Source organism: Moschus berezovskii, chromosome 6 (assembly GCF_049115385.1).
Source record: "Moschus berezovskii isolate FMDL1 chromosome 6, NW_MosBer_1.0, whole genome shotgun sequence".
NCBI lineage: Eukaryota > Metazoa > Chordata > Mammalia > Artiodactyla > Moschidae > Moschus > Moschus berezovskii.
In genome coordinates, this window is record NC_142465.1 from 62,267,487 (window position 1) to 62,290,041 (window position 22,555).

Here is a 22,555-nt window from a genome sequence, read left to right on the forward strand (position 1 = left end):
GGAAATTGGGGGTAGGGTAGGGGAGCTTACCTCACTTTTGTATAATGTCTCCCATGCTTTTCCCACCTCTAGTTCCCATTCTGGGAGCCATTTAGGATAGGAGATGGAAGGTGAAAAGGAGGAGAAGGAAGTGGAACCCTGGGGGATGGGATGAGAGGGACAAGGGTGAGTTGGAAGCACGGGGCTTTGTTTCACTTCCTGATGCTTTGGGAGTTGGGTAGGAAGCAAGGTTGGTGGGGTGACTGTGGGAGTGTTGTGTGACAGGAACTACTTCCAGGACTATATCTGACCTGGAGCTGCGAGGAGACCTTGACGTCAGCAAGACCTCAACCGTTATGCAAATTATATTGACAAGACACTCCCAAGCAGGCCTTTCCAGTTGGATGCCTGGACACCAAATCCAGTTGAAGTTTCCCCAGGTGGTTAGTAATGATGGCTTCTATCCAACTCTCATTTTACACCAAACACTTGGTTTAAGCACTTTTCATGTATTAACCCATTTAATTTTCGCAACAGCCCAATGAGATGGGTACAAATGAAGAAACTGAGGTGCAAAGATAAGTAATTTACTTAAGATCACTATTAAGTGGCCAGAATTACCACATAGACTTCAGATTCTGCATTCTCATTCTATTATATTGGACGCTGTGAGGGGACACTACGCATCCTAATAAAGAGCTCTTTTAGCCTGATGTTGCTGGTATCTCAGGCCTTGTAATTCTTACTGTTAAGTCTTTTTTTAAAAAAACAAAAAACAAAACTTGGCTACACTGGGTCTTAGTTCTGGCAAGGATCTTTGATCCTTGAGGCATGTGAACACTTTAAGTTGCAGCATGAGGAATCTTGGGATTCCCTGACCAGGGAGCAAACCCAGGCCCCTGCACTGGGAGCACAGAGTCTTGGCCTCTGGATCACCAGGGAAATCCCTGTTAAGTCTTTCTTAATTTGAGACCTAAATATGGAAATTTCTCAAAGTGTAGGAACTGTCCCTATTACTCAGCACCCATATTTTTTACAAGATTTTAAATCTAGGGACCTCTTTAGTCAGATCAGTTTGAGAAACCCTCTGAGTTAAATGTGTTTTTCTCTCAGTCTATGACCTCTAAGCCTAGAAGCCTGTGACTCAGAATCCTGAATCAGAGGGGTTCTAGACTTAGAGGTCAGAGACCAAGAGAAAAACACGTTTAACTCAGAGGATCTCTCAAACTGATCTGACTTCAGAGGTCCCTAGATGGTGACTTCCCTTGTAGTTCAGTCAGTAAACAATCTGCCTACAATGCAGGAGACTGGGTTCAATGCCTGGGGTAAGAAGATCCCCTGGAGAAGGAAATGGCAACCCACTCCAGTATTCTTGCCTGGAGAATCCCATGGATGAGAAACCTGGAGGGCTATAGTCAATGAGGTCGCAAGAGTTGGACAGGACTTAGCCATTAAACCACCACCACCACATTCAGTTCAGTTCAGTCACTCAGTCGTGTCCAACTCTTTGCGACCCCATGAATCACAGCACGCCAGGCCTCCCTGTCCATCACCAACTCCCGGAGTTCACTCAAACTCATGTCCATCGAGTCCGTGATGCCATCCAGCCATCTCATTCTCTGTCGTCCCCTTCTCCTCCTGCCCCCAACCCCTCCCAGCATCTGAGTCTTTTCCAGTGAGTCAACTCGTCGCATGAGGTGGCCAAAGTATTGCAGTTTCAGCTTTAGCATCAGTCCTTCCAATGAACACCCAGGATTGATCTCCTTTAGAATGGACTGGTTGGATCTCCTTGCAGTCCAAGGGACTCTCAAGAGTCTTCTCCAGTACCACAGTTCAAAAACATCAATTCTTAGAAGATCAGCTTTCTTCACAGTCCAACTCTCACATCCATACATGACCACTGGAAAAACCACAGCCTTGACTAGACGGACCTTTGTTGGCAAAGTAATGTCTCTGCTTTTTAATACACTATCCAGGTTGGTCAACCTTCCTTCCAAGGAGTAACATTGGGATGCTTTAAAACTGTATTCTCTATGAGGAATCCCATCAATGCGGCCCTCTATGTGCCCTTTAGAAACTGAACTAAAACACCCTACAGACATCTAACATTCTGGATCTATTCCAAAGCAGTTCAAGCTCAGAGTTATACCCCAAGAATCCCTGAGTAAGTGATGACACTAAATCTGTTAAGTCTGGGGAAGGCAAACGTCTCAATTTGCCGTGTCCTGCCCCCGAGGAATAACGTCCAGCTCCACGAGCTAGGGGAATTTTATAGCTGAGGGGTCCTGTTCCCTGGAAATATAACCGGCGACTCTGGGGAGGGAATAATCACAGATGGGAGTTTCAGATGGTTGCCTTTAGCATCGTAGAAGATGCAGCTACTTGGGCCGTGTTAGGAGGCTGCCTCCCGCTTCCTTTTTTCTCTCCCATGCCTGAAAATGATAGGAAATGCCGGCAAGTTTCAGGAGTAACAGGGTCGGAGGTGGCGAAGTGCTCACAAGAATACCACGGGGAGAGGGGGTGGACTGGGCCATACTGGAAATATTCAGCAATCGATTCCCAGTGTTTTGCTCTGGGCTCCCCTTACTCTAGTCTGGAGCTATACAGAGCTTGAAAGTTCGAGCTCCAAGCCTGGGGCTTCTTGCCTGGAGAATCTCATGGATGGAGGAGCCTGGTGGGCTACAGTCCACGGGGTCACAAAGGGTCGGACACGACTGAGTGACTTCACTTCACTTAAATAAGACAAATGTTACTCTACCACCACCGAACAGGGACAAGGTTAGGACTCCGTTTGTCCCTATCCGCGCCCCGTAGGTCTAGTTTTGCTCAGCTCGCCCGTCACACGTCTTCTCGCGGGTCCGGCTGTACCTGGCTGCTCCCGATTGGCTGAGGTAAGCCTCTCGCCCTTCTTAATTGGAAGCTGCGACTGGGAGTGCACCGCCCTTTCCGTCGTAGAGTTTGGTTGAACCTGAGGCGCGGGGGAGAAGTGGGGAAACTGGAATTTCCCGCGGAGCTGACGGCGCTTGCTTTCCCCCTACTCGTTTTAATTCCACGCGCTCCAAAATATCCGCCATGGAGAAATCTTGGTAATGACCTAATCGCCGTAAGCATCCCAGGAACACATCTGACCCCTGCCCTAATCCCTCCCCTCCCCGCCGCCGGGGGAGAATTATGGGTAATTGATTTTTCTGGTTCCCCCAGAGAATTCTGGGTAACTAGTTATTTCCTTCACGTCCCCCTACCCCCCGCCCCAACTGTGGGTAACTGGCCATTCTTATTTTCCCCTAGCGAATCCTGGGTAGCATTGCAGAGGATTCTGGGAAACTGACTTATCTTGTTCTGCCCTTACAACCTTCTACCCCTATCCCTAATTCTGGGAAACAAGCACTTAACCCCCCTCTACCTAACCCCTACCCCCACAGTTGCTGCTCCTGCCATTGATGGTTCAGGGATGAACCAGGCAAGTGAGCAGCCCTGAAGGAGGGTGAAAGGAAGTCAGGGATTAAGTTAACTAGTCGGGTGTTGAGAGTTCAGAGTATCTTAGATGAGAAGAGCAAGGGACAACACCTTCTCCCACCTCTACCCCAGTGCCCATTCCCTTCCTGCCTGTTTCATCCCCTGCCTTGTATTACATCTGCCTGCCTCATCTCCGTCCTGCCAGTAAAACGTAGAACACACTCAATACAAGTACCTGGGCCTACCCGTGACTCAGCTCCCTCTTTCCCTTTGCAGGTCAGGATGTCCATTCTGGGTCCACTGATGTCCTGCTGAAGGTTGGGTCAGGCATCCAAAGGGGCTGTGGCAAGGGAGGGTGTGTGACACGGGTCAGTCTGCTGCTGTCATCGTCATCATCATCATGAACTTCGAGGGTCTGGACCCTGGACTGGCAGAGTATGCCCCGGCCATGCATTCTGCCCTGGATCCTGTCCTGGATGCCCACCTGAACCCGAGTCTTCTACAGAACGTGGAGCTGGACCCGGAGGGAGTGGCCCTAGAGGCTCTTCCAGTCCAGGAGTCAGTGCACATAATGGAAGGTGTCTACTCTGAGTTGCACAGTGTGGTGGCTGAAGTGGGTGTGCCTGTCTCCGTTTCCCACTTTGACTTGCACGAGGAGATGCTGTGGGTGGGAAGCCATGGGGTAAGAACTGTACCCCTTTGTAAGGGCTGAAAGGAGATATTGGGGGTCTCTTACCTGGTTTTAGCCCAAGAACAGCTGCTTTGCGGGGAGCCAGAACTAAGTTGAGGTGATGGAGTTAGCTGGGTCTCTAAATCAAGCCAAGAGGAGAGAGAGGACGGAGAAGGAGGGAGTCATAGAATGCAGAGATGGATTACATAGGTGTTCTTATTCAGAAGGTATCCCACTTATTCCATAATTTGCCCATCCCATGCTTTGATTAATCTTGATAACTGTACCCATTCAGTTAGTCTATAGCCATCTGAATACAGTCTTTAATGCTCTTCCTCTATTTTCCATTTTCATAATTATAGGATGTTTTCTTTTTGACCATGCCAGCCGCTTTGTGGGATCTTAGTACCCCTGACCAGAGATCAAACCCGGGCCTGGGCAGTGAAAACATGGAGTCCTAACCACTGGACAGGCAGAGAATTCCCTAACTACAGAATGTTTAACTCCTGTTTCTGCACATATTACCTGGAATCATTTTGTCTTTGGCTGACTTTACTCTCTGGGAGCAGTTATCATTGTTAATTTTTAAAGATGTATCCATATTGCCAATATGCTTGGGAGCCCAAAGATTTTGTAAGAAATAACGTGGTGTCCATGGTTTATTAATTTACCTTCCATAGAGCGTGAATTGCTTTTCTGTTGGAAAGAGTGAATTTTTTAGTAATACATTCATTTCATTAAGCAGTGTCTACTACTAGACTAGGCTCAGGGAATAAAGCTTAATAAAACATAATTTTTGCTCTCAAGGAGGTCACAGGACAATGAGGGAAAAAACCCAAGTATATGAATATAATTTTATGGCATTTTGAAAGAAACTAAAGTGTTTAACTTAATAATTATGAATTTGGGATATGAACTTAATAAATGCCAGTGTGAAAATATGTACTGGATGTTGGTGAGCATAGAAGAGAATTAGAGGATCTCCAGAAGGAAGTGACACCTGAGCTCAGTCTTGAGAGATGTGTAGGAGCCAGATGAAGAAGAGGGGGAAATTCCATTTCGGCAAAAGCAATGGAATAAACAATGATTCCCAAGCTAGTACACAGCTTGGTGATTGCACAGTGCAGGAACTACAAGCAAGTAGGGTTTACTGGAATGGAAGATGAAACTGAAGAGTTAGACTTTTCTTCAACCAATGTTTTTGAGCACCTTTTAGGTGCTGTTCTGAAGTCTAGATTTTGAATAAGCGTTTTAAAAGGCAACAAATATATTTATGACATATCCTTAAGAAAAATAGAATCCCTAAGAAAAGTACCGTGGAGTTAGGGGGTTGAGGTATTGAAGGGTGTGAGGTATTGCTGTTTTAGATATATAGTCAAGGGAAGGGCTTTCCGATAAAGTCACACTTGAGTGGAGACCTGGATGCAGGCCAGGATGTCCATTCTCATCTCCCTGGAAGGAAGGGAAGGAAACATGCAGTTATCTGTGGGAGGACATTCTAGAAAGCCTTATAAGCTCTGTTGAAAGAGCTTGGACTTGATTTTTTAGTCCACTAAAGGTTTTTATCCAGAATGATGAGGTCCAGTTTGCATCTTAGGTGGAGTGCTTAGGTAGCAGTATAGAGTTTGATTTAAGAAGGATGGGACAGGACTCTGTGAGGTCAGTGCACAGGATTTTGTAGTAGTTCACGTAAAATGTGATGAAGGCCTGAATGAAGCACTGTAGAAATTTATACGTCAGAACAGATTTGGGAAGTATTTAGGAAGTTTAATGAAATTTAAGTCAACTACCAGTGACTTATTCCACTGGGTAGATCATGGTACCATAGGGAATACAGTTAAGAAGAATTGAAATGGGGAAAAATGGTGAGTTTGATTTAGGATGTAATGAATTTGCGTTCTCATGGAATAGCTTTTAAAGAGAGGCATGTGGTAGGTATTTGGATATACAAGTCTGAAGCGTGAGGCAATGGTCTGGGCTAGGGGAAAAAATTAGGATTCATCCGGTTTAAGCTGAATGTTTAAACCTTAAGAGTGGGTAAAATTATCTAGGAAGACAAGTAGAGTGAGAAGATGGTGGGCTTGGAATAGTCACGTTTCAAGAGTGGTCATAAGGGTTGCACATAAGGAGAAGATATGAGCTAAGAGGAGAGAAACCAGGAGTGGATGATGTCATAGGAGCCAAGGGTGGCATGAGTTTCAGTCTCTCTGTTCCAGCCTGTGACGCACAGGACACATTTCCCAGATGGCTTGTAGAGATGAGGACTTGACTGTGGGACACAAGACTGCCACCTGGCCAGTGGAGGATTGGACTTGTGTCCCTAACCTTCTGAGCACTGTTCTCACCAACTGAGCCATTACCTATTCAGCAGGGTCATTGTGAGGATAAAATGAGGTAGAGTTTATAAAAGTACTCTGTAAAATATTAAATGAATGTAAGATAGTATTCTCAGTGTTTTTATCATAAATAAAAGATACCATATCATATCATATCATATCATATAAGACTGGTGCCCAGCTTTATGCCTTAGTCAGTGCCAGCCAGAAAGGTCAGGCGAGAATGGAGGAAAAACTGAGCAATGTCTAGTTCTCTGATTTGTAGCTGGGATAGCCTTGCCCCTCCACTCAGGGTGTCTCTCATCTTTTTGTCCACTACAGGGCCATGCCACATCATTTTTCGGCCCAACTTTGGAGCGCTACTCGTCATTTCAGGTCAATGGCAGTGATGACATTCGCCAGATCCATAGCCTGGAGAATGGCATCCTTTTTCTTACCAAGAACAACCTCAAGTATATGGCCCGAGGGGGCCTCATTATATTTGATTACCTGTAAGTGGCTTCTTACCTCTGGACTGGGGAAGGGGATCCCTCACAGAGTGGGAAGGGTAAAGGATTGGAAACTGGAAACCCTGGCCCCTGAGCTTTTCATCTCCCACAGGCTGGATGAGACTGAAGATATGCACAGCCTGCTGCTTACTGACAGCAGCACTCTGCTTGTTGGGGGGCTGCAGAACCACATACTAGAGATTGACCTGAACACTGTCCAGGAGACTCAGAAGGTACAAGCGGGACGCAGGCAGGGCCTGAGGTTATTGGGGGCAGTATAAACTGGAAATGCCTATGATGCTCATGTGACCTTTCTGTTCCTTTGGTCTGTGGGAAGAATCATTCTCATGGGTTTCTCCCGCTTCCCTCACAGTACGCAGTTGAGACACCTGGAGTCACTATCATGAGACAGACGAATCGCTTCTTCTTCTGTGGCCACACATCTGGCAAGGTGAATGACTAAGTTCCATTTTTCCTCCCACCTTGGGGCTCTGTTTCACCAGATATGTGATTGGGCTCTGTCTTTTACTCAATTCTGGGGCTGTAGTTGGGGGGGGTGGGAGGAGTGAATTGAGTTCCTACTCAGCCATGTTATACTATGAGATTATCTTTGAGCCTGATATTTTCTGTGGTAAACGGGGTATCTTAGAAGCAAAGGGGTAAAAGAGTTCTCTTTGGGGTCCCTTCCAGCTCTTGGCTTCTCGTTTTGCTTTTTTTATGCTCTAATTGCATAAAATTGTGGCGCTAGTGGTATAGAACCTGCCTGCCAGTGTAGGAGACATAAGAGATGTGGGTTCGATCCCTGGGTCAGGAAGATCCCCTGGAGTGGGGCATGGCAGCCCACTCCAGTATTCTTGCCTGGAGAATCCCATGGACAGAGGAGCCTGGCAGCCTGCAGTCCATAGGATCACAAAGAGTCAGGCATGACTGCAGCGACTTAGCACACACACATTGTGGAGCCTTAGTTCTTTTGGCAGGGACCTCACAGGGTTAGGTAGATGGTGGGTCCTATCCCTGATAACAGTGTTGGCAGATAACGAAGATCTCTCTTCTTCAGGTTTCTCTGCGAGATCTCCGTACTTTTAAGATGGAACATGAGTTTGATGCCTTCTCAGGGAGCCTGTCGGATTTTGATGTGCATGGCAACCTGCTGGCCACCTGTGGCTTCTCCAGCCGCCTTACCGGTCTGGCCTGTGACCGTTTCCTCAAAGTTTACGATCTACGCATGATGCGTGCCATCACACCACTTCAAGTTCACGTGGATCCTGCCTTCTTACGCTTCATCCCTACATATACTTCTCGTCTTGCTATCATCTCCCAGTCAGGTATGAAGGGGATATAGGATGGGATAAGAGTTGATGAGTGAAAGGGGGAGGTCTAGGAGTGAGAAGGAGCGTACTCCCTGAGATTTCTTTGCTGGAGATAAAGTAACCTTTCTAAGGGGTCTCAGGGTCTCACCTAGGTTTGGTAAGAGATTAGAGCTTTTATTTTCTCCCTGGATGTGAAGAACACATATGCAAAAAATACAGGTAGAGCCCGCAGACAACTAGAGAACTGGCCTCCAGTGGGTAGCAAACCTCCTTGTGATTTATGGGAGGCACCAGATGGTATTTCCTCTTATCTCTAGGCATGTATTTAGGGGCCAATCTTTTCTTGATACCAGGGGAAAAGGGTAGGAAGGGCATAACAAGATGGCTCCCTTTCACCTTCCAGGGCTCAGTGGGCTTCCTCCTCCCTCCTAGGGCAGTGCCAGTTTTGTGAGCCCACTGGCCTGGCCAACCCAGCAGACATCTTTCATGTGAATCCTGTGGGACCTCTGCTAATGACGTTTGATGTGTCAGCCAGCAAGCAGGCCCTCGCTTTTGGGGATTCTGAGGGCTGTGTGCACCTCTGGACTGATTCCCCGGAGCCTTCCTTCAACCCGTACTCCCGTGAGACCGAGTTTGCTTTGCCCTGTCTCGTGGATTCACTGCCGCCTCTGGACTGGAGCCAGGACCTACTGCCGCTTTCCCTCATCCCTGTCCCGCTCACCACTGACACGCTTCTCTCTGATTGGCCTGCTGCCAACTCCGCTCCAGCTCCCAGGTTGTACCTCACATCTGGGCCAAAAGGAGGGAGGGGGAAAGGGCCAAGATACCAGGATTCTTGGCAAGCCCTGTTATTATTCTCCTTCTTTCCTGATTTTTGTCTGCTCTTAGTATTTTTTTTTTCTGGTCCCTTGGGGATTGGGAATTGGATGGGCAGACACCACAGCCTTCAAGCCCTAGAACTATACTGCATTTTAGGCGAGCACCCCCTGTGGATGCAGAGATTCTGCGCACCATGAAGAAGGTGGGCTTCATTGGCTATGCACCCAATCCCCGCACCAGGCTGCGAAATCAGGTTTGTTCAGAGGGGAAAGGGTCAGCCCCCGCCCCAGCCCATTGGTGTTTCTCCTTTGTCTTTAGTAATTCTCTCCAGTTTTTGTTTTTAGTTAGTCAACAAAGGTTTTTGAAGCCTACTGAATTGAAGGTATTATACTAGGTGTTAGGGTTCAGATACACACAAGATAAGATCCTTGCTCTTTAGAATTTTAGTGTTCGGTTGTTGAAGATAAGACCTGTCCATGGCAGAAGTTATTTATGCTCTATCGTTAAATGCTGAAGGAATGTTAGAAGCAGTCAGTGCCAGAGCTGTTTAGAGAGAAAAGGGTACTCTGGGCTAGACTGGTCAGGAAGGGCATACTCCACGAGGTGGGTGTTGAGCTGGAGGGATGAAAGATGGGTAAGTAGATAGTAATGGGAGCCTTTCAGGATGAGAGAACAGTGTTAGCAGAGGTCTCAGGAGGCCTAACTGACAGGGACCATGCTGAACCGGCTGTTAGTATTGGGACCCAATGAGAAGTGAAGTTTGGGACGGGCCTGGTTGTGAAACCTTGTGCGCACCAGTGTGCAGTGGAAGTGATGCACCAAAAAGGCCTTGCTGGGGGGCTAGCTCAGTGGCGGTGTGCTGGACTGAGTGGATGGGGGTGCGGGACCCACTGTAGAAGCATTGGCATTGTCCACCTGCGATGAGGTTGGGTGATGGCAGTAGGAGTGAAAAGGCAGCAGTGGATGCTGAAAACCCCGTGAAATTATTAGGTTCAGGACTTGGTGATTGCTTCAGTGTTGGAATAAAAGGTAGGAGGGACCAAAGATCATTATACATCCAACAAGACTACCTCTTTTTAAAAACCCTAGATTCCTTACCGACTCAAGGAGTCTGACAGTGAATTTGACAGCTTCAGCCAGGTCACTGAGTCACCAATAGGGCGGGAAGAGGAGCCACATCTTCACATGGTCTCTAAGAAGTACCGCAAGGTGCTGGGGGATACCAAGGAAGGGGCCCTCTGGGATGTGGGGACAGGTTCCTGGGAAAGGGGGTCATCAGAGAAAGGATTGAAGGGGTCATTCAAGAAGCCTTTACCTATCACTCTGGACTTGGGAAGGGTCTGAGGGAAGGTTACAGTTACTGCAAAGATTTAGGGGGTTCTGAGGACATCTTCATCTTGCTCAGACTATTTCTGCCTCAGGTGACCATCAAATACTCCAAGCTAGGGCTGGAGGACTTCGACTTCAAGCACTACAATAAGACGCTGTTTGCTGGATTGGAGCCCCACATCCCCAATGCTTACTGTAACTGCATGATCCAGGTAAGACTGGAAGATGGCTACGGCTTTTCTTCTTCTCTCTGGGCCCCTCAACCCCTCTTTTTCCAGGTCTCCCTAACCAAGTGGCCAAGTGCACTGTAGTCTCCTCTACCATTTTTTCTTGCCCCCAGCCTTCAGTTCTCCCCCATGAGCTCCGCTTCCTCAGTGGACTCGTGCTTTATGTTCCCCGCCATCTCTCAGCCTTCCCGTCGCTCTTTCTCCCTGTAGCAGTTGTCCGCAGCAGACCTCCTGCTCTCCCCTCCAGGTGCTCTATTTCCTGGAGCCTGTGCGCTGTCTAATCCAGAACCACCTCTGCCAGAAGGAGTTCTGCCTGGCCTGCGAGCTGGGCTTCCTCTTCCACATGTTGGACCTCTCCCGAGGTGACCCCTGTCAGGTCAGTGCCTGGAGACCTGGGACAATAAACGGGGAAAGGAGGGGGATGGTAGGCAGGGTCATCACTCTTGCCAGTAATCACAGAAGAGGAAATAACCCTTTTCCACCGACACACTTCCTGGATTCCAGGGCAGTAATTTTCTTCGAGCTTTCCGCACCATTCCTGAGGCCTCAGCCCTTGGTCTGATTTTGGCTGACTCAGATGAGGCTTCGGGCAAGGGCAACCTGGCCAGGCTCATTCAGAGGTGGAACCGCTTCATTCTCACGCAACTTCATCAAGATTTGCAGGAGCTGGAAGTACCCCAGGCTTACCGAGGCGCTGGAGGCAGGTATGGAATAGTTAAAGCCACTACGACAGGCCCCTATGTGACTTAAAGGGTGTCCTGACTCCCTCAGTGTGCATATCTTGCCCTGTCCACTCTTAGCAGCTTTTGCTCATCGGGGGACTCTGTCATTGGGCAGCTGTTCAGTTGTGAGATGGAAAACTGCAGCCTCTGCCGCTGCGGCAGTGAGACCGTGCGAGCCTCATCCACACTGCTCTTCACGCTCTCTTACCCTGAGGGTAGCAACAGTGGTATACCCTGCAGCTGGGGTGGGGGGTGCTCCCCCAGGTGTCCTGAAACATCAGGGAAAAGGGTGTTGGGGGGCTCACGGTGGGGACAGGGAGGACCTGGAGTGAAGCATCCAGTTTCCCCTCAGATAAAACCGGGAAGAACTGTGACTTTGCTCAGGTGTTGAAGCGAAGCATCTGCCTGGAGCAGAATACACAGGCCTGGTGTGACAACTGTGAAAAGTACCAGCCCACGGTGAGTGGGCACTTGCCCTGGGCCAGAGTCCTGCCACATGGGGGTCTCGGCTGTGGCCTCATCTGGGACAGACTAGGTCAGCACCACCATCCAGAGATCTCTAGTGGGGGTGAAGAACCTCAGTTGGAGGAAGCAGAGCCAGGCTTAAACTGTGCCTGTCTGGGTTTCTTCCCTGTGGACCTCCTGCCATTCCTTGTTTGTTTCATTCTCTCAGATCCAGACCCGCAACATCCGCCATCTGCCAGATATTCTTGTCATCAACTGTGAGGTGAACAGTTTGAAAGAAGCTGATTTCTGGAGGATGCAGGCTGAGGTCAGGACTTAGGTTGGAAATAGGGCTCTAGGAGCATTTTTTAGTTTTCTCTCTTTTAACCTCTATATATGATTCATGTTCTCCAAGGAATTGGATGTTTTCTCCTTGTGTGCAGGTTGCCTTCAAGATGGCAATAAAAAAGCATAGTGGGGAAATCTCCAAGAAGAAGGAGTTTGCTTTGGCTGATTGGTAGGTATTATCTGTAGAGTGGTCAAAGGATTGAACTACCCAGTGGCCCCTCTTGTCACTGGTCAGATCTCCGTAGAACAAATTTCCAATTCTCCTGTCCTGATAGGAAGGAACTAGGCAGTCCAGAGGGCATGCTGATGTGTCCCTCCATTGAGGAGTTGAAGAATGTCTGGCTTCCTTTCTCCATTCAAATGAAGATGACCAAGAACAAAGGGCTGGATGTTTGCAATTGGACTGATGGGGATGAGATGCAGGTTGTTGAAAAACTGGGAAGAGGAGGGGGAATAAGGGAAAGAAGGTTGGGAAATTCCCTGGTGGTCCAGCGATTAGGACTCGGCGCTCTCACTGCCGGGGCCCTGGGTTCAATTCCGTGATCAGGGAACTAAAATCCCATAAGCCTTGTGGCATGACTGAAAAACAAAAGGGAGAGATGGGGCAGAAGCAGGGCAAGGGAAAGGTGGAACTTAGTATAGAGGAAAAAAGAGAATAAGGCCTACCAGCTATGCGCTTTTCTAGAGTGATTCAGTTCAGTGCTGGGAGTCATAGTTGGGCTAGGATGGAAAGAACCCACCCTGGTCCCCTTTCCCCATCCCCCAAGCTCCCTGTCCTCTATCCCCATTCCCCTTCCTTCCCCACCCTTAAACTTAGCTTAGCAGCCTGGGTACCCCCCTCACAGTGGGGCCCAGCCAGGGCAGAGGAGGAGCATGGTGTCTATGTGTATGACCTGATGGCAACTGTGGTACACATCCTGGACTCACGCACAGGGGGCAGCCTGGTGGCTCACATCAAAGTTGGAGAGACCTACCACCAGCGCAAGGAGGTGAGTGAGGTAATACAGGGCAGGGGTATTCCTGGTGGCAGCCACAGTGGAATCCCAGTTCTGTCCTTACTTTGAATCTGAGTCAGAATGCTCTAGCCATCACTTTGGCATCCTCTGTATCTCCACAGGGTGTTACCCACCAGCAGTGGTATCTCTTCAACGACTTTCTCATTGAACCTATCGATAAGGTTAGTTGTAACATATTCCATTACCCCTTGCCTCTCCCCTTTCCCTGGCATCCTCAGCACCCAAGAGAATGCCAGGCAGATTCAGGAGGGAGGGATGGGTCCTCAATAGTAAAAAGCATTCAGCATTAGCAGAGCTAAATATAGCACCTGAGTCCTATCTTCTCTCTGACTTGGGATAAAGGGGAAGAAAGGTGTATATGTCGGCCATTAGGTGCTTTTTCTTTTATAGCATGAAGCTGTGCAGTTTGACATGAATTGGAAAGTGCCTGCTATCCTTTATTACATCAAAAGGAATCTTAATTCCAAATACAACCTGAACAGTAAGTAGTACAGCGTAGACCCAAGGGTGTGAGCAATAAGATTCATCTTCAGGAAGAGATCTGGAAAACAGCTTATTAGGATTGGCAACCAGTGTTAATATTTCCAGGGACAGAGTGAGTCTGCTCATCAGGCGTTAAATTTAGAAGCTGGGGATCCTGAGGGTGTAGTGGGAAGAGGTGATGAGGGGTGATATCTGAAAATGGCTAAGGTTATGATTTTGAGCTTATCTCCAAGTAAGGATCTCTTCTGTGTGTGTGGTAATAAACTATATTATTCTGGACTTTCTTTTTTCTTAATTCTGGATTTTCTAAGGTAAAGTCCAAAGTGAAAATCTCACTCCTTTCTGGTTGTTTTTTATTTTTTAGCATATTTCTTGATAATTTTCTGATTTGACCTGTTCATTGGTCTGTTCTGTTCATCAGACATGATCTTTTTAGTCACATGCTTCGATTATTGGGATCACAGTGTAGACCCAGTCTGTAGTCAGCCACTCTGGTTTCCCTCCCCTGGTCACTTCCCTCTCCGCAGCCATCTGTCTTCTGGATTCTCCCCTCCAGTTAAGAATCCTATTGAGGCAAGTGTTCTGCTGGCTGAAGCCTCATTAGCACGGAAGCAGCGGAAAACACATACTACTTTTATTCCCCTGATGCTGAATGAGATGCCACAGGTTGGGGACTTGGTGGGCCTGGACGCTGAGTTTGTCACCCTTAATGAGGTAACCGAGACCAAAAGAGTGGGGTGTTAGGACATAACTCTGGGGCTATCAGGAGTCACAAGCATTTCTCTGGTTTCCTTATGAACTCTTATATAGGAAGAAGCAGAGCTGCGCAGCGATGGCACCAAGTCTACCATCAAGCCAAGCCAGATGTCAGTGGCGAGGATTACCTGTGTTAGGGGCCAGGGACCCAATGAGGGTATCCCCTTCATTGATGACTACATCTCTACCCAAGAGCAGGTATTAGGATGTGGATGTGCAAATTGACAGACCCTGTGCTTCTAGAGAAGGCCCTAGAACCTGGGGATGAATGGCAGGGGGAACTGTGCATTTCGCTTCTTGTGTGACTTGACCTTTTCTGTATCCCTAGGTGGTGGATTACTTGACTCAGTACTCAGGGATAAAGCCAGGAGACCTTGATGCCAAGATTTCCTCTAAGCACCTCACAACTCTAAAGTCTACCTACTTAAAGCTTCGTTTTCTCATAGACATTGGAGTCAAGTTTGTGGGTCACGGTCTGCAAAAGGACTTCCGGGTCATCAACCTCATGGTTCGGGCAGGGCTCTTTTAAGAGTCTTTCTTTGTGTGGGCCCCCCAGGGTATACATTGTGTTTTGAGAAAATGGGAAATTATGGATCCCCTGTGTTCAGTCTCCCACTCTTTTATCCCTGGCAGGTGCCCAAGGACCAAGTCCTTGACACTGTTTATCTATTTCACATGCCCCGAAAACGAATGATTTCCCTGCGATTCCTTGCTTGGTACTTTCTAGGTGAGTTCCTCTGCCTTGTACATCCTTGTGTGAAGCAAGAGCATGAAAATATGTGAGAGATCAAGGGGAATAGGGATAACCCTGAATTGCTGGTGAGAGTTACAGGTGGATTTAATTAGCTTCGGTATCCCTTTTGTGCACTAGGGATGGTGTTTGGCTCTTTCCCTTAAGGGCAGTCAGGGATTTGTTGTTGTCTGTTGAGAGTGGGGATGTGAGTGGAGGACATGTTCTTACCTTCCTTTGCTAGGTCCCAAACTATTGCACCTCTACTTCCCCTAGACCTGAAGATTCAAGGGGAGACCCATGACAGTATTGAGGATGCCCGCACAGCCCTTCAGCTTTACCGAAAGTATCTGGAACTAAGCAAAAATGGCACTGAGCCTGAGTCCTTCCACAAAGTTCTCAAGGGCCTTTATGAGAAAGGTCGAAAGATGGACTGGAAGGTGCCCGAGCCTGAGGGCCAGACAAGTCCCAAGAGTAAGGCCTGGGATGGGACAGGGGAAACTGGTCTGGGTGGGTTTTGGTCTGGGTGGGTTGTGAAGATTATAGCCACCATAATAAGAACAATGAAAGTGAAAGTGAAGTCGCTCAATCATGTCCAACTCTTTTCAACCCCATGGACTGTAGCCTGCCAGGCTCCTCTGTCCATGGGATTCTCAGGAAAGAATACTAGAGTGGGTTGCCATTTTTTTCCTTTTCCAAATAAGAACAATGGTGATGTTAAAACAGTACCACCCCAGCCTTCTGTTTGTAATAGAAAGCAGTTAACCGTTTACAAAGCACTTATTCCTTCCAATATTCAGTGAAATCAGAAATCAGTTTTATTATTGAAGCTCTCTATTGGTCCTAACCTTCTCTTTCCCAGTTCTAAAAAGTTTGGGGGAGGTCCATGCCTTTTCTCCTGCATTTTTCCTTCATAAGAAGCGTCCCAGGTGCTTTTTCTCCTGACTCACCTTAGGAGTCAATGCTGTTGGTTTTGTCTCTGACAGATGCAGCTGTCTTCTCTTCAGTGCTGGCACTCTGACCTCATGCTCTCCCAACGAACAGCTCCCTCTCCCTTTAGTGTTCTGTGGCCCCAGAACTGGGAGATGAGTTCCCAAGTTGGCTATACCCTGTCTACTTCCAGAATTGGACTCGCTCAGGGTCTACAGATGGTGCTATTAATAGAACTGGAATGCAGCAGAATTGTTGCAAAAGGTCTAGGAGCCAGATTCCTTTTTCATCCTTTGCAAAATAGTGGGCCAGAAAAAGCCCAGAATTGACCCAGATGGAAAGTAATTCATGTTCTTAATAATTTTCCTGGGTAATTAATACACAGGTAAAGAAGCTCCTGGAACCAAAACGCTCAGTTCCTACTGAAGTCCCGGACACTGATAGGATACAACAGTAACTCAAGACCTAGCCTAAGTCTGGCTGCTTGAGGGTTGCCCAGAGGGGCCAGCATTTAGAGTCTGGTGGTCCCAGCAAACCAGTGTTGCCAACATCATCATTGCCAAAAGGGCCTTTGGGTCCTAGACAAAGCTTGGCTGCTGGCTTCACTCCTGCTGACAGCTGAGAAGCATCTGTCTTCCATCCACTCTCCTGTCCCAAGTTTTGTTTTCTTGCTATTTTTTTAAAATTCTGTTTTAAACTGCATGTTTTGTAAAATAAAAACAAAAATATTATTGAGTGTCATGTATTTCATTAGAAATATCTGCACGTGGGGTTCTCTGACTTCAGCCCCCTCTCCTTTGTGTTGGCTTTTTATTGGGTTGGCCAAGAAATTCCTTCAGCTTTTGAGTAAAAATAAAGGACACATTTTTCATTTTCACCAATAATTTGGTTGAACAGTGTATCCATTTTGTTTCACTCCCTTCTGCCATTTTTCAAGCAACTTCATAATTTCATTTTCCCAAAACTTTTCACCTTTTTGAGCAAAGAACTGTTCCAGGTGCCTTGTACAGTCTTCCAGAGAATTGAAATATTTTTCACGAAGAGAATTTTGTAAAGACCAAAATTAATGGAAATCCGAAGGTGCAATGTCTGGTGACTACAACAGATGCATCAGAACTTCTCAGCCAAGCTGCAAGTTTTGTCTGGTCATCAAAGTCTTGCGTTATCCTAATGGAAGATTATGTTTTTTCTGTTAATTCAGGACACATTTCATTGAGTGCTGCTGTCATTTGGTCTAACTGGGAGCAGTACTTGGAATTAATTGTTTGGTCTTCTGGAAGGAGCTCATAATAGAGAACTCCCCATCCCACACAACTTCACCTTATTTGTATAAGGACCAGCCTTTGGTGTAGTTGGTGGTGATTCATTTTGCTTGTGCTATGATCTTTTTTGTGTCACGTTATTGTACAGTATTCACTTTTCATTGCTCATCACAATTTGTTTTAAAAACGATGTTTTGGAACTTCCCTGGTGGTCCAGTTGGTAATACTGTGCTTCCACTGCAAGGGGCGCAGGTTCGATCCCTGGCCAGGGAAGTTCTGCATGCTTCCAAGTGTGGCCAAAATAATTTAAAAAAAGAATACGGAACGTTCTAGTTAGGGTTAGTAGAGAATCACGTGGAAATACAGCCAAGAAGGTGATGTTTTGGGTTTTTTTTCCCACTTAACATGTGGAACCCAAACAACAAAACAACCAAGCTGGTGCAAATTACCTGATTTGGATTCTTTTAAAAAATCTTTTCACTGATTTGGATATTTTGAGTATGTCAGCTGTCTTCCCTTGCAGTATAACATTGATTGTTCTCAATGTCTTGATTGATTACTATCAACCTCAACTGGCCTACCCAACCATGGAGCGTCCTCCAGCAAGAAATCTCCAGCCGAGATCTTTGCAAACCACTTTTGATACATTTCATCAATCACAGCGCCTGCTCTACACACAATACACGTCTTTTTGCATTTCAGTTGCATTTTTTTCTTTCTTGAAATAATAAAGCAATATGCCAAAATTTTGCTTGTTTCTTTCATCTTAAATAGTAAAATGGCTACACAAAAATTAACCAATTTTGCTAAGTATTTTTAGTGCATGCTGATAGGACAGCTGTCACACTACAATCTAACAAAATTGCTTCGAATGAAGTTAAAGACAACGAAGTACTACTACAGACATCTTACGTGAAAAAAACCAAAGAAACTCTTTTGGAAACCCAATATTACAACTGGAAAAAACTAAGTCAAAGTCTCACCCAGAAATGAAGATAAAATTCTCAAGTCCAAAATTCAGCATATTGGAGAAATATGTCATTCCTGGGCAGTTAGGCCTTTGGTGTGGCTGCCTAGAACCCTAGGGTCGGATTCTTTTAAGAGGTACAGTATGCTTTTCCAGTTTTGTGTAAAATGTAAGTTGGGGAAACTGACAAACTACAGGTCCCAGGAATCTTAAAACCTGTAGCTACTAACAAAGTATCAGTGTGGTGATGTGGTGCTTCCTGGGAGATGTAGTTTCCCGGGTATTAAAACCAGGACTTCTCACTGGCTAAGCCGCATACCTTTCTTTTAGAAGGTCCGAGCCCACCTAGATTGGCGTGTGTGAGCCTGACCGCCTCCGCGCACGACGTCAGGCTCTGACCCTGCTTCAAGCCACTCCTATTTTTCGGCTGACCCCTGATGGTCACGTGGAGCTCCTCGCCACGCAAGTCTGGGTCCTGCGATCCACCGGGGTCCTTGCTGTCTGGGAGCCGCTCCTAAGCTGCCTGTTCGCGCGAGAGTTTGGAGGGGCGGGTTTGGGGTCGGTCTCCGGTGTGGGACGCGTACTGTAGCGCCTCTGAGCCCTGCTTAGGAATCCACTTAGCACACGAGGAGCTGGCTCAGGCAGTCACCGGGGCACCCTGTGTCTGGAGCGCACAGGAGCGCTCTGGAGAAGCCTGGACAGCCCCGCTCCCCCGCAGCCAGGTGCTAGGGTCGGGAGCTAAAGTGAGAGTTCGGCTGTCTTCCAGTGCCTGGGCCACGGCGGCGGCCCTGGGAGCAGAGGTGGGATGGATACGAGTGGCACTGAGGGTCGGGGTTGGACTGGAGCGAAGGCAGTGGTGGGGTCTTTACAAAGGGGGCTGGTCCGCACGGAGGAATAGCTTATAGGCTGGAGGTGGGGATGCAGCAGTCTTCGGTGCTGGGTCCAGATAGGCCCTGGTTATTGAGTGCTCTTCTAGCCAGCCAGCCACCTCGCTACCTCTTAGCCAGAATCAGCTACTCTCCTTGCCAGCAGCTCCTCTGTGCCTGTCGTCCTTGCTTAATCCCAGCCACCAACCCATGGCTGCCACATAGCCCTGTGATCCTTGGCAGCCACCGCTTAAGTACCAACATCTGAGGGCTCACCTGTCGATGAAGTATCTGGGACTAAGACCCAAGTCCCAAGCTCGCTCTCTCACCCACTGCCCTGGGGCCTCCGGGACATCCAGCGCCAGAACAGAGGAGCCCCTTTGTGTCCAGGCCGTTTCCTGGAAAGTAGAGCCAGATCACAGTGAGGCCTTTGTAGGCTTGGGATGAGGGATGGGGAGGGGTGGTGGTGGCTGGGATTAGAGGCTGACTGGGTGTCGTGGCGGGCGGGGCGGAGCGGGGCAGGGGAATGGAGTAGGCTTCTCACACCTATGCTTTAAACCCAGGTGGAGCAACCCCATTGCGTCAAAGATGAAAGGCTGGGGTTTGCTGGCCCTGCTTCTGGGGGCCCTGTTGGGAACTGCCTGGGCCCGGAGGAGCCAGGATCTACACTGTGGAGGTAAAGACACAGAAGAAGAAATGGGAGGAAGCAGGGTGGGATGGGGAAGATAGAGCCTTGGAGAGGATGGGATCCAAGGCCTGGGAGAAGGATGAATGGAAGCCCCTAGGTTGATTCCTTTCTCCCCCTCCCCCCTTGCATCAGCTTGCAGGGCTCTGGTGGATGAACTTGAGTGGGAAATTGCCCAGGTGGATCCCAAGAAGACCATTCAGATGGGTTCTTTCCGAATCAATCCAGATGGCAGCCAGTCAGTGGTGGAGGTAATTTGACTGTTCCCCCAAATAGCTCATTCTAACTTTGAATGAGAACTCCACTAATGAGTGAGATATGTAAAAGATTGGGCTGTTTCATTTGGAAGAGGCTGGAGGCTTGTACCCCATACATTTGCTTCCTTAGCTCCCTAATACAGCAGAAATCCTAATACTTTGTAGAAGTTGTAGAAGTTGTTAGCAGACAGAGAACCTTGATCAGCCCCTTTTTCCATATCCTTAATCCATGTGACTTGTGTTTTCACTGTGACAGTATGGTATACATACATTCATTCATTCAAAAAAATATATATATATAGGTCTTATCTATATATTTAGGAAATTTATTTTAGTAGAAAACATAATACACACAGACAGAAAGCTGTACCTAGTATTTGGGAAATGTTAAGGTTATGATGCCTGTGAAATGTTTTAATAGTTATCTTCAAAGCCTTCACTATCTGACTGAAGCAACTTAGCATGCATGCAACTGTCTGATGCTCTCCTTTTAAGGGCAAGTATTAGCCTCAGTTTAATACCAAAAAAAAAATTACAGCCATAAGAAATTAAAGAAATTCAAAGGAAGAGAACACATAGTGACTAGGGTTAATCAAAGAGGTCATTTATCTATAATTTGGAAAAACACCTATTTTATTTTTTAGGTTTGTATAATGAGGTAAAATAAGATCACATATTTGAATGGACTTTGTTGTTGTTTAGTTGCTAAGTTGTATCTGACTCTTTGCAATCCCATGAACTGTAGCCCTCCAGGCTCCTCTGTCCATGGGATTTCCCAGGCAAGAATACTGGAGAAGGTTGCCATTTCCTTCTCCAGGGAATCTTCCCAAACCAGGGACTGAATGCAGGTCTCCTGCATTGGGAGGCAGATTCTTTACCACTGAGCCACTAGGACTTCAGAATTACACAAATCATAATGGTTTTAAATTGGAGAAGGCTTTTTAGAATAGGTTGATCAAGCTAGATTTGGAAGGAAAAGTAAGGGTATAAATTATTAATGTACAGAGGTAGAAGAATATGACCCAAGGCTGAGGACATTTCTAGGTGCCTTATGCTCGCTCAGAGGCCCACCTCACAGAGCTGCTAGAGGAGGTATGCGACCGGATGAAAGAGTATGGGGAACAGATCGACCCTTCCACACACCGCAAGAACTATGTACGTGTCGTGGGCCGGAATGGAGAATCCAGTGAACTGGACCTACAGGGCATTCGAATTGATTCAGACATCAGTGGCACCCTCAAGTTCGCGGTGAGCTATGGGAATGGGTAGCTATTTCTTGAAAATTAGGGGAGTTATTGGAGAGCCCAAGTGGAAAGTTGGGTTCATGTCCTTGTCCTCCTCTCTGGAGGTGGAGACCAGAGTCTTCCCCTTGCTGGCTTCTCTCACTCCTTTCTCCCTTGGGTTGACAGTGTGAGAGCATTGTGGAGGAGTACGAGGATGAGCTCATTGAATTCTTTTCCCGAGAGGCTGACAATGTTAAAGACAAACTTTGTAGTAAGCGAACAGGTAAGCCACTGTCACTTTACCTCCTGTCCTCACATTTCTGTGGAACCTGGCACATTCTCTAGTGTGTGTCCCGCTCCCTGTCCTCCCGCTCCCTGTCCTCCAGCACCCCCCTAACACCTCCTCCTCCAGCCTAATCTATGAAGTTAGCTTAAGAGTTACTTAAGGTTTAGGGACTTGGGTTGATCCTCTCCATTCTCCTCCTGTCAGCTTTCAGAATTTGTGGCTCCCTCACCTGAGATACATACGGGTGAGAGGATGATGGGAAAGTTTTGTCATTTTAAAGTCTATGCTGGAGGGTGGGGGGATTCCCTGGTGGTCCAGTGGTTAGGACTCTGCACTTCCACTGCCGGGGGCATGGGTTGGATCCTTGGTCAGGAATTAATACCCCACATGTCTTGAGGTATGGCAAAAAAAAAAAAAAGCATATGATCTAAAAAATGGTGGTCCGTGTGTCTCAATTTGTTTTGGGGTATTTTCTTGATAGGGGCGTATATCACTGTGAGAGTGGTGTTTTCTTTGAAACTGTCATGTGCTGTTTGCAGATCTATGTGACCATGCCCTGCACATATCGCATGATGAGCTATGAACCACTGGAGCGGCTCAGACTGACAAGCTTGATGGATCACCCCCAGGAGGGGAGGAGGGTGGCAATGCCTTTTATATTATGTTTTTACTGAAATGAACTGAAAAAATATGAAACCAAAAGTATGAACTGTGTTGTCTTTTCATGCCCAGAATTGGCCCTTATATTAGGCTTGAAAATAGGAGATTCCAGACAGGAAGAAAAAAAGGGAAGGAAAGGAAAAGCTTTGGGAATTGTATAGTGCTAAGGTAGAAGGGCAGGAGAAGGGGACAACAGAGGATGAGATGGTTGGATGGCATCACCAACTCAATAGACATGGGTTTGGGTGAACTCCAGGAGTTGGTGATGGACAGGGAGGCATGGCGTGCTGCAGTTCATGGGGTCAC

The 22,555-nt window shown here is 47.3% G+C and overlaps 2 protein-coding genes and 1 long non-coding RNA gene across 10 annotated transcripts; 2 read left to right on the forward strand and 1 right to left on the reverse strand.

Moving 5' to 3' along the window:
* Positions 1-1,228: 1,228 nt before the first annotated feature.
* LOC148777630 (uncharacterized) lies at positions 1,229-19,510 on the reverse strand. The gene is made up of 4 exons (XR_016037620.1): positions 19,415-19,510; positions 4,172-4,244; positions 3,671-3,775; positions 1,229-2,947 (listed from the first exon to the last, which is right to left on the reverse strand). It is a non-coding gene; the product is annotated as an uncharacterized LOC148777630 (long non-coding RNA).
* PAN2 (poly(A) specific ribonuclease subunit PAN2) lies at positions 2,928-16,774 on the forward strand. Of its 6 annotated transcripts, none has more exons than XM_055396473.2 (26): positions 2,928-3,065; positions 3,712-4,117; positions 6,763-6,932; positions 7,042-7,162; positions 7,303-7,380; positions 7,987-8,254; positions 8,672-9,014; positions 9,215-9,311; positions 10,148-10,267; positions 10,480-10,599; positions 10,862-10,990; positions 11,119-11,318; positions 11,415-11,551; positions 11,689-11,795; positions 12,010-12,108; positions 12,224-12,297; positions 12,404-12,551; positions 12,974-13,126; positions 13,246-13,305; positions 13,535-13,625; positions 14,184-14,341; positions 14,438-14,581; positions 14,712-14,891; positions 15,017-15,110; positions 15,390-15,587; positions 16,100-16,774. In XM_055396473.2, exons 2-26 carry the CDS (start codon positions 3,836-3,838, stop codon positions 16,132-16,134), a joined length of 3,606 nt encoding a protein of 1,201 aa, XP_055252448.2. In that variant the 5' UTR covers positions 2,928-3,065; positions 3,712-3,835; the 3' UTR covers positions 16,135-16,774. The 6 variants fall into 6 exon arrangements, with proteins under 6 accessions (XP_055252448.2, XP_055252449.2, XP_088693219.1 ...); XM_055396474.2 differs by having other exon boundaries at positions 12,974-13,117; XM_088837093.1 differs by having other exon boundaries at positions 11,418-11,551.
* CNPY2 (canopy FGF signaling regulator 2) lies at positions 18,807-22,294 on the forward strand. 3 transcript variants are annotated; one of them, XM_055396489.2, is made up of 6 exons: positions 18,807-18,830; positions 19,702-19,814; positions 19,959-20,074; positions 21,125-21,328; positions 21,490-21,586; positions 22,129-22,294. In XM_055396489.2, exons 2-6 carry the CDS (start codon positions 19,727-19,729, stop codon positions 22,170-22,172), a joined length of 549 nt encoding a protein of 182 aa, XP_055252464.1. In that variant the 5' UTR covers positions 18,807-18,830; positions 19,702-19,726; the 3' UTR covers positions 22,173-22,294. The 3 variants fall into 3 exon arrangements, with proteins under 3 accessions (XP_055252464.1, XP_055252463.1, XP_088693221.1); XM_055396488.2 differs by lacking the exon at positions 18,807-18,830 and adding an exon at positions 18,840-19,072; XM_088837095.1 differs by lacking the exon at positions 18,807-18,830 and adding an exon at positions 19,429-19,559.
* Positions 22,295-22,555: the final 261 nt, after the last annotated feature.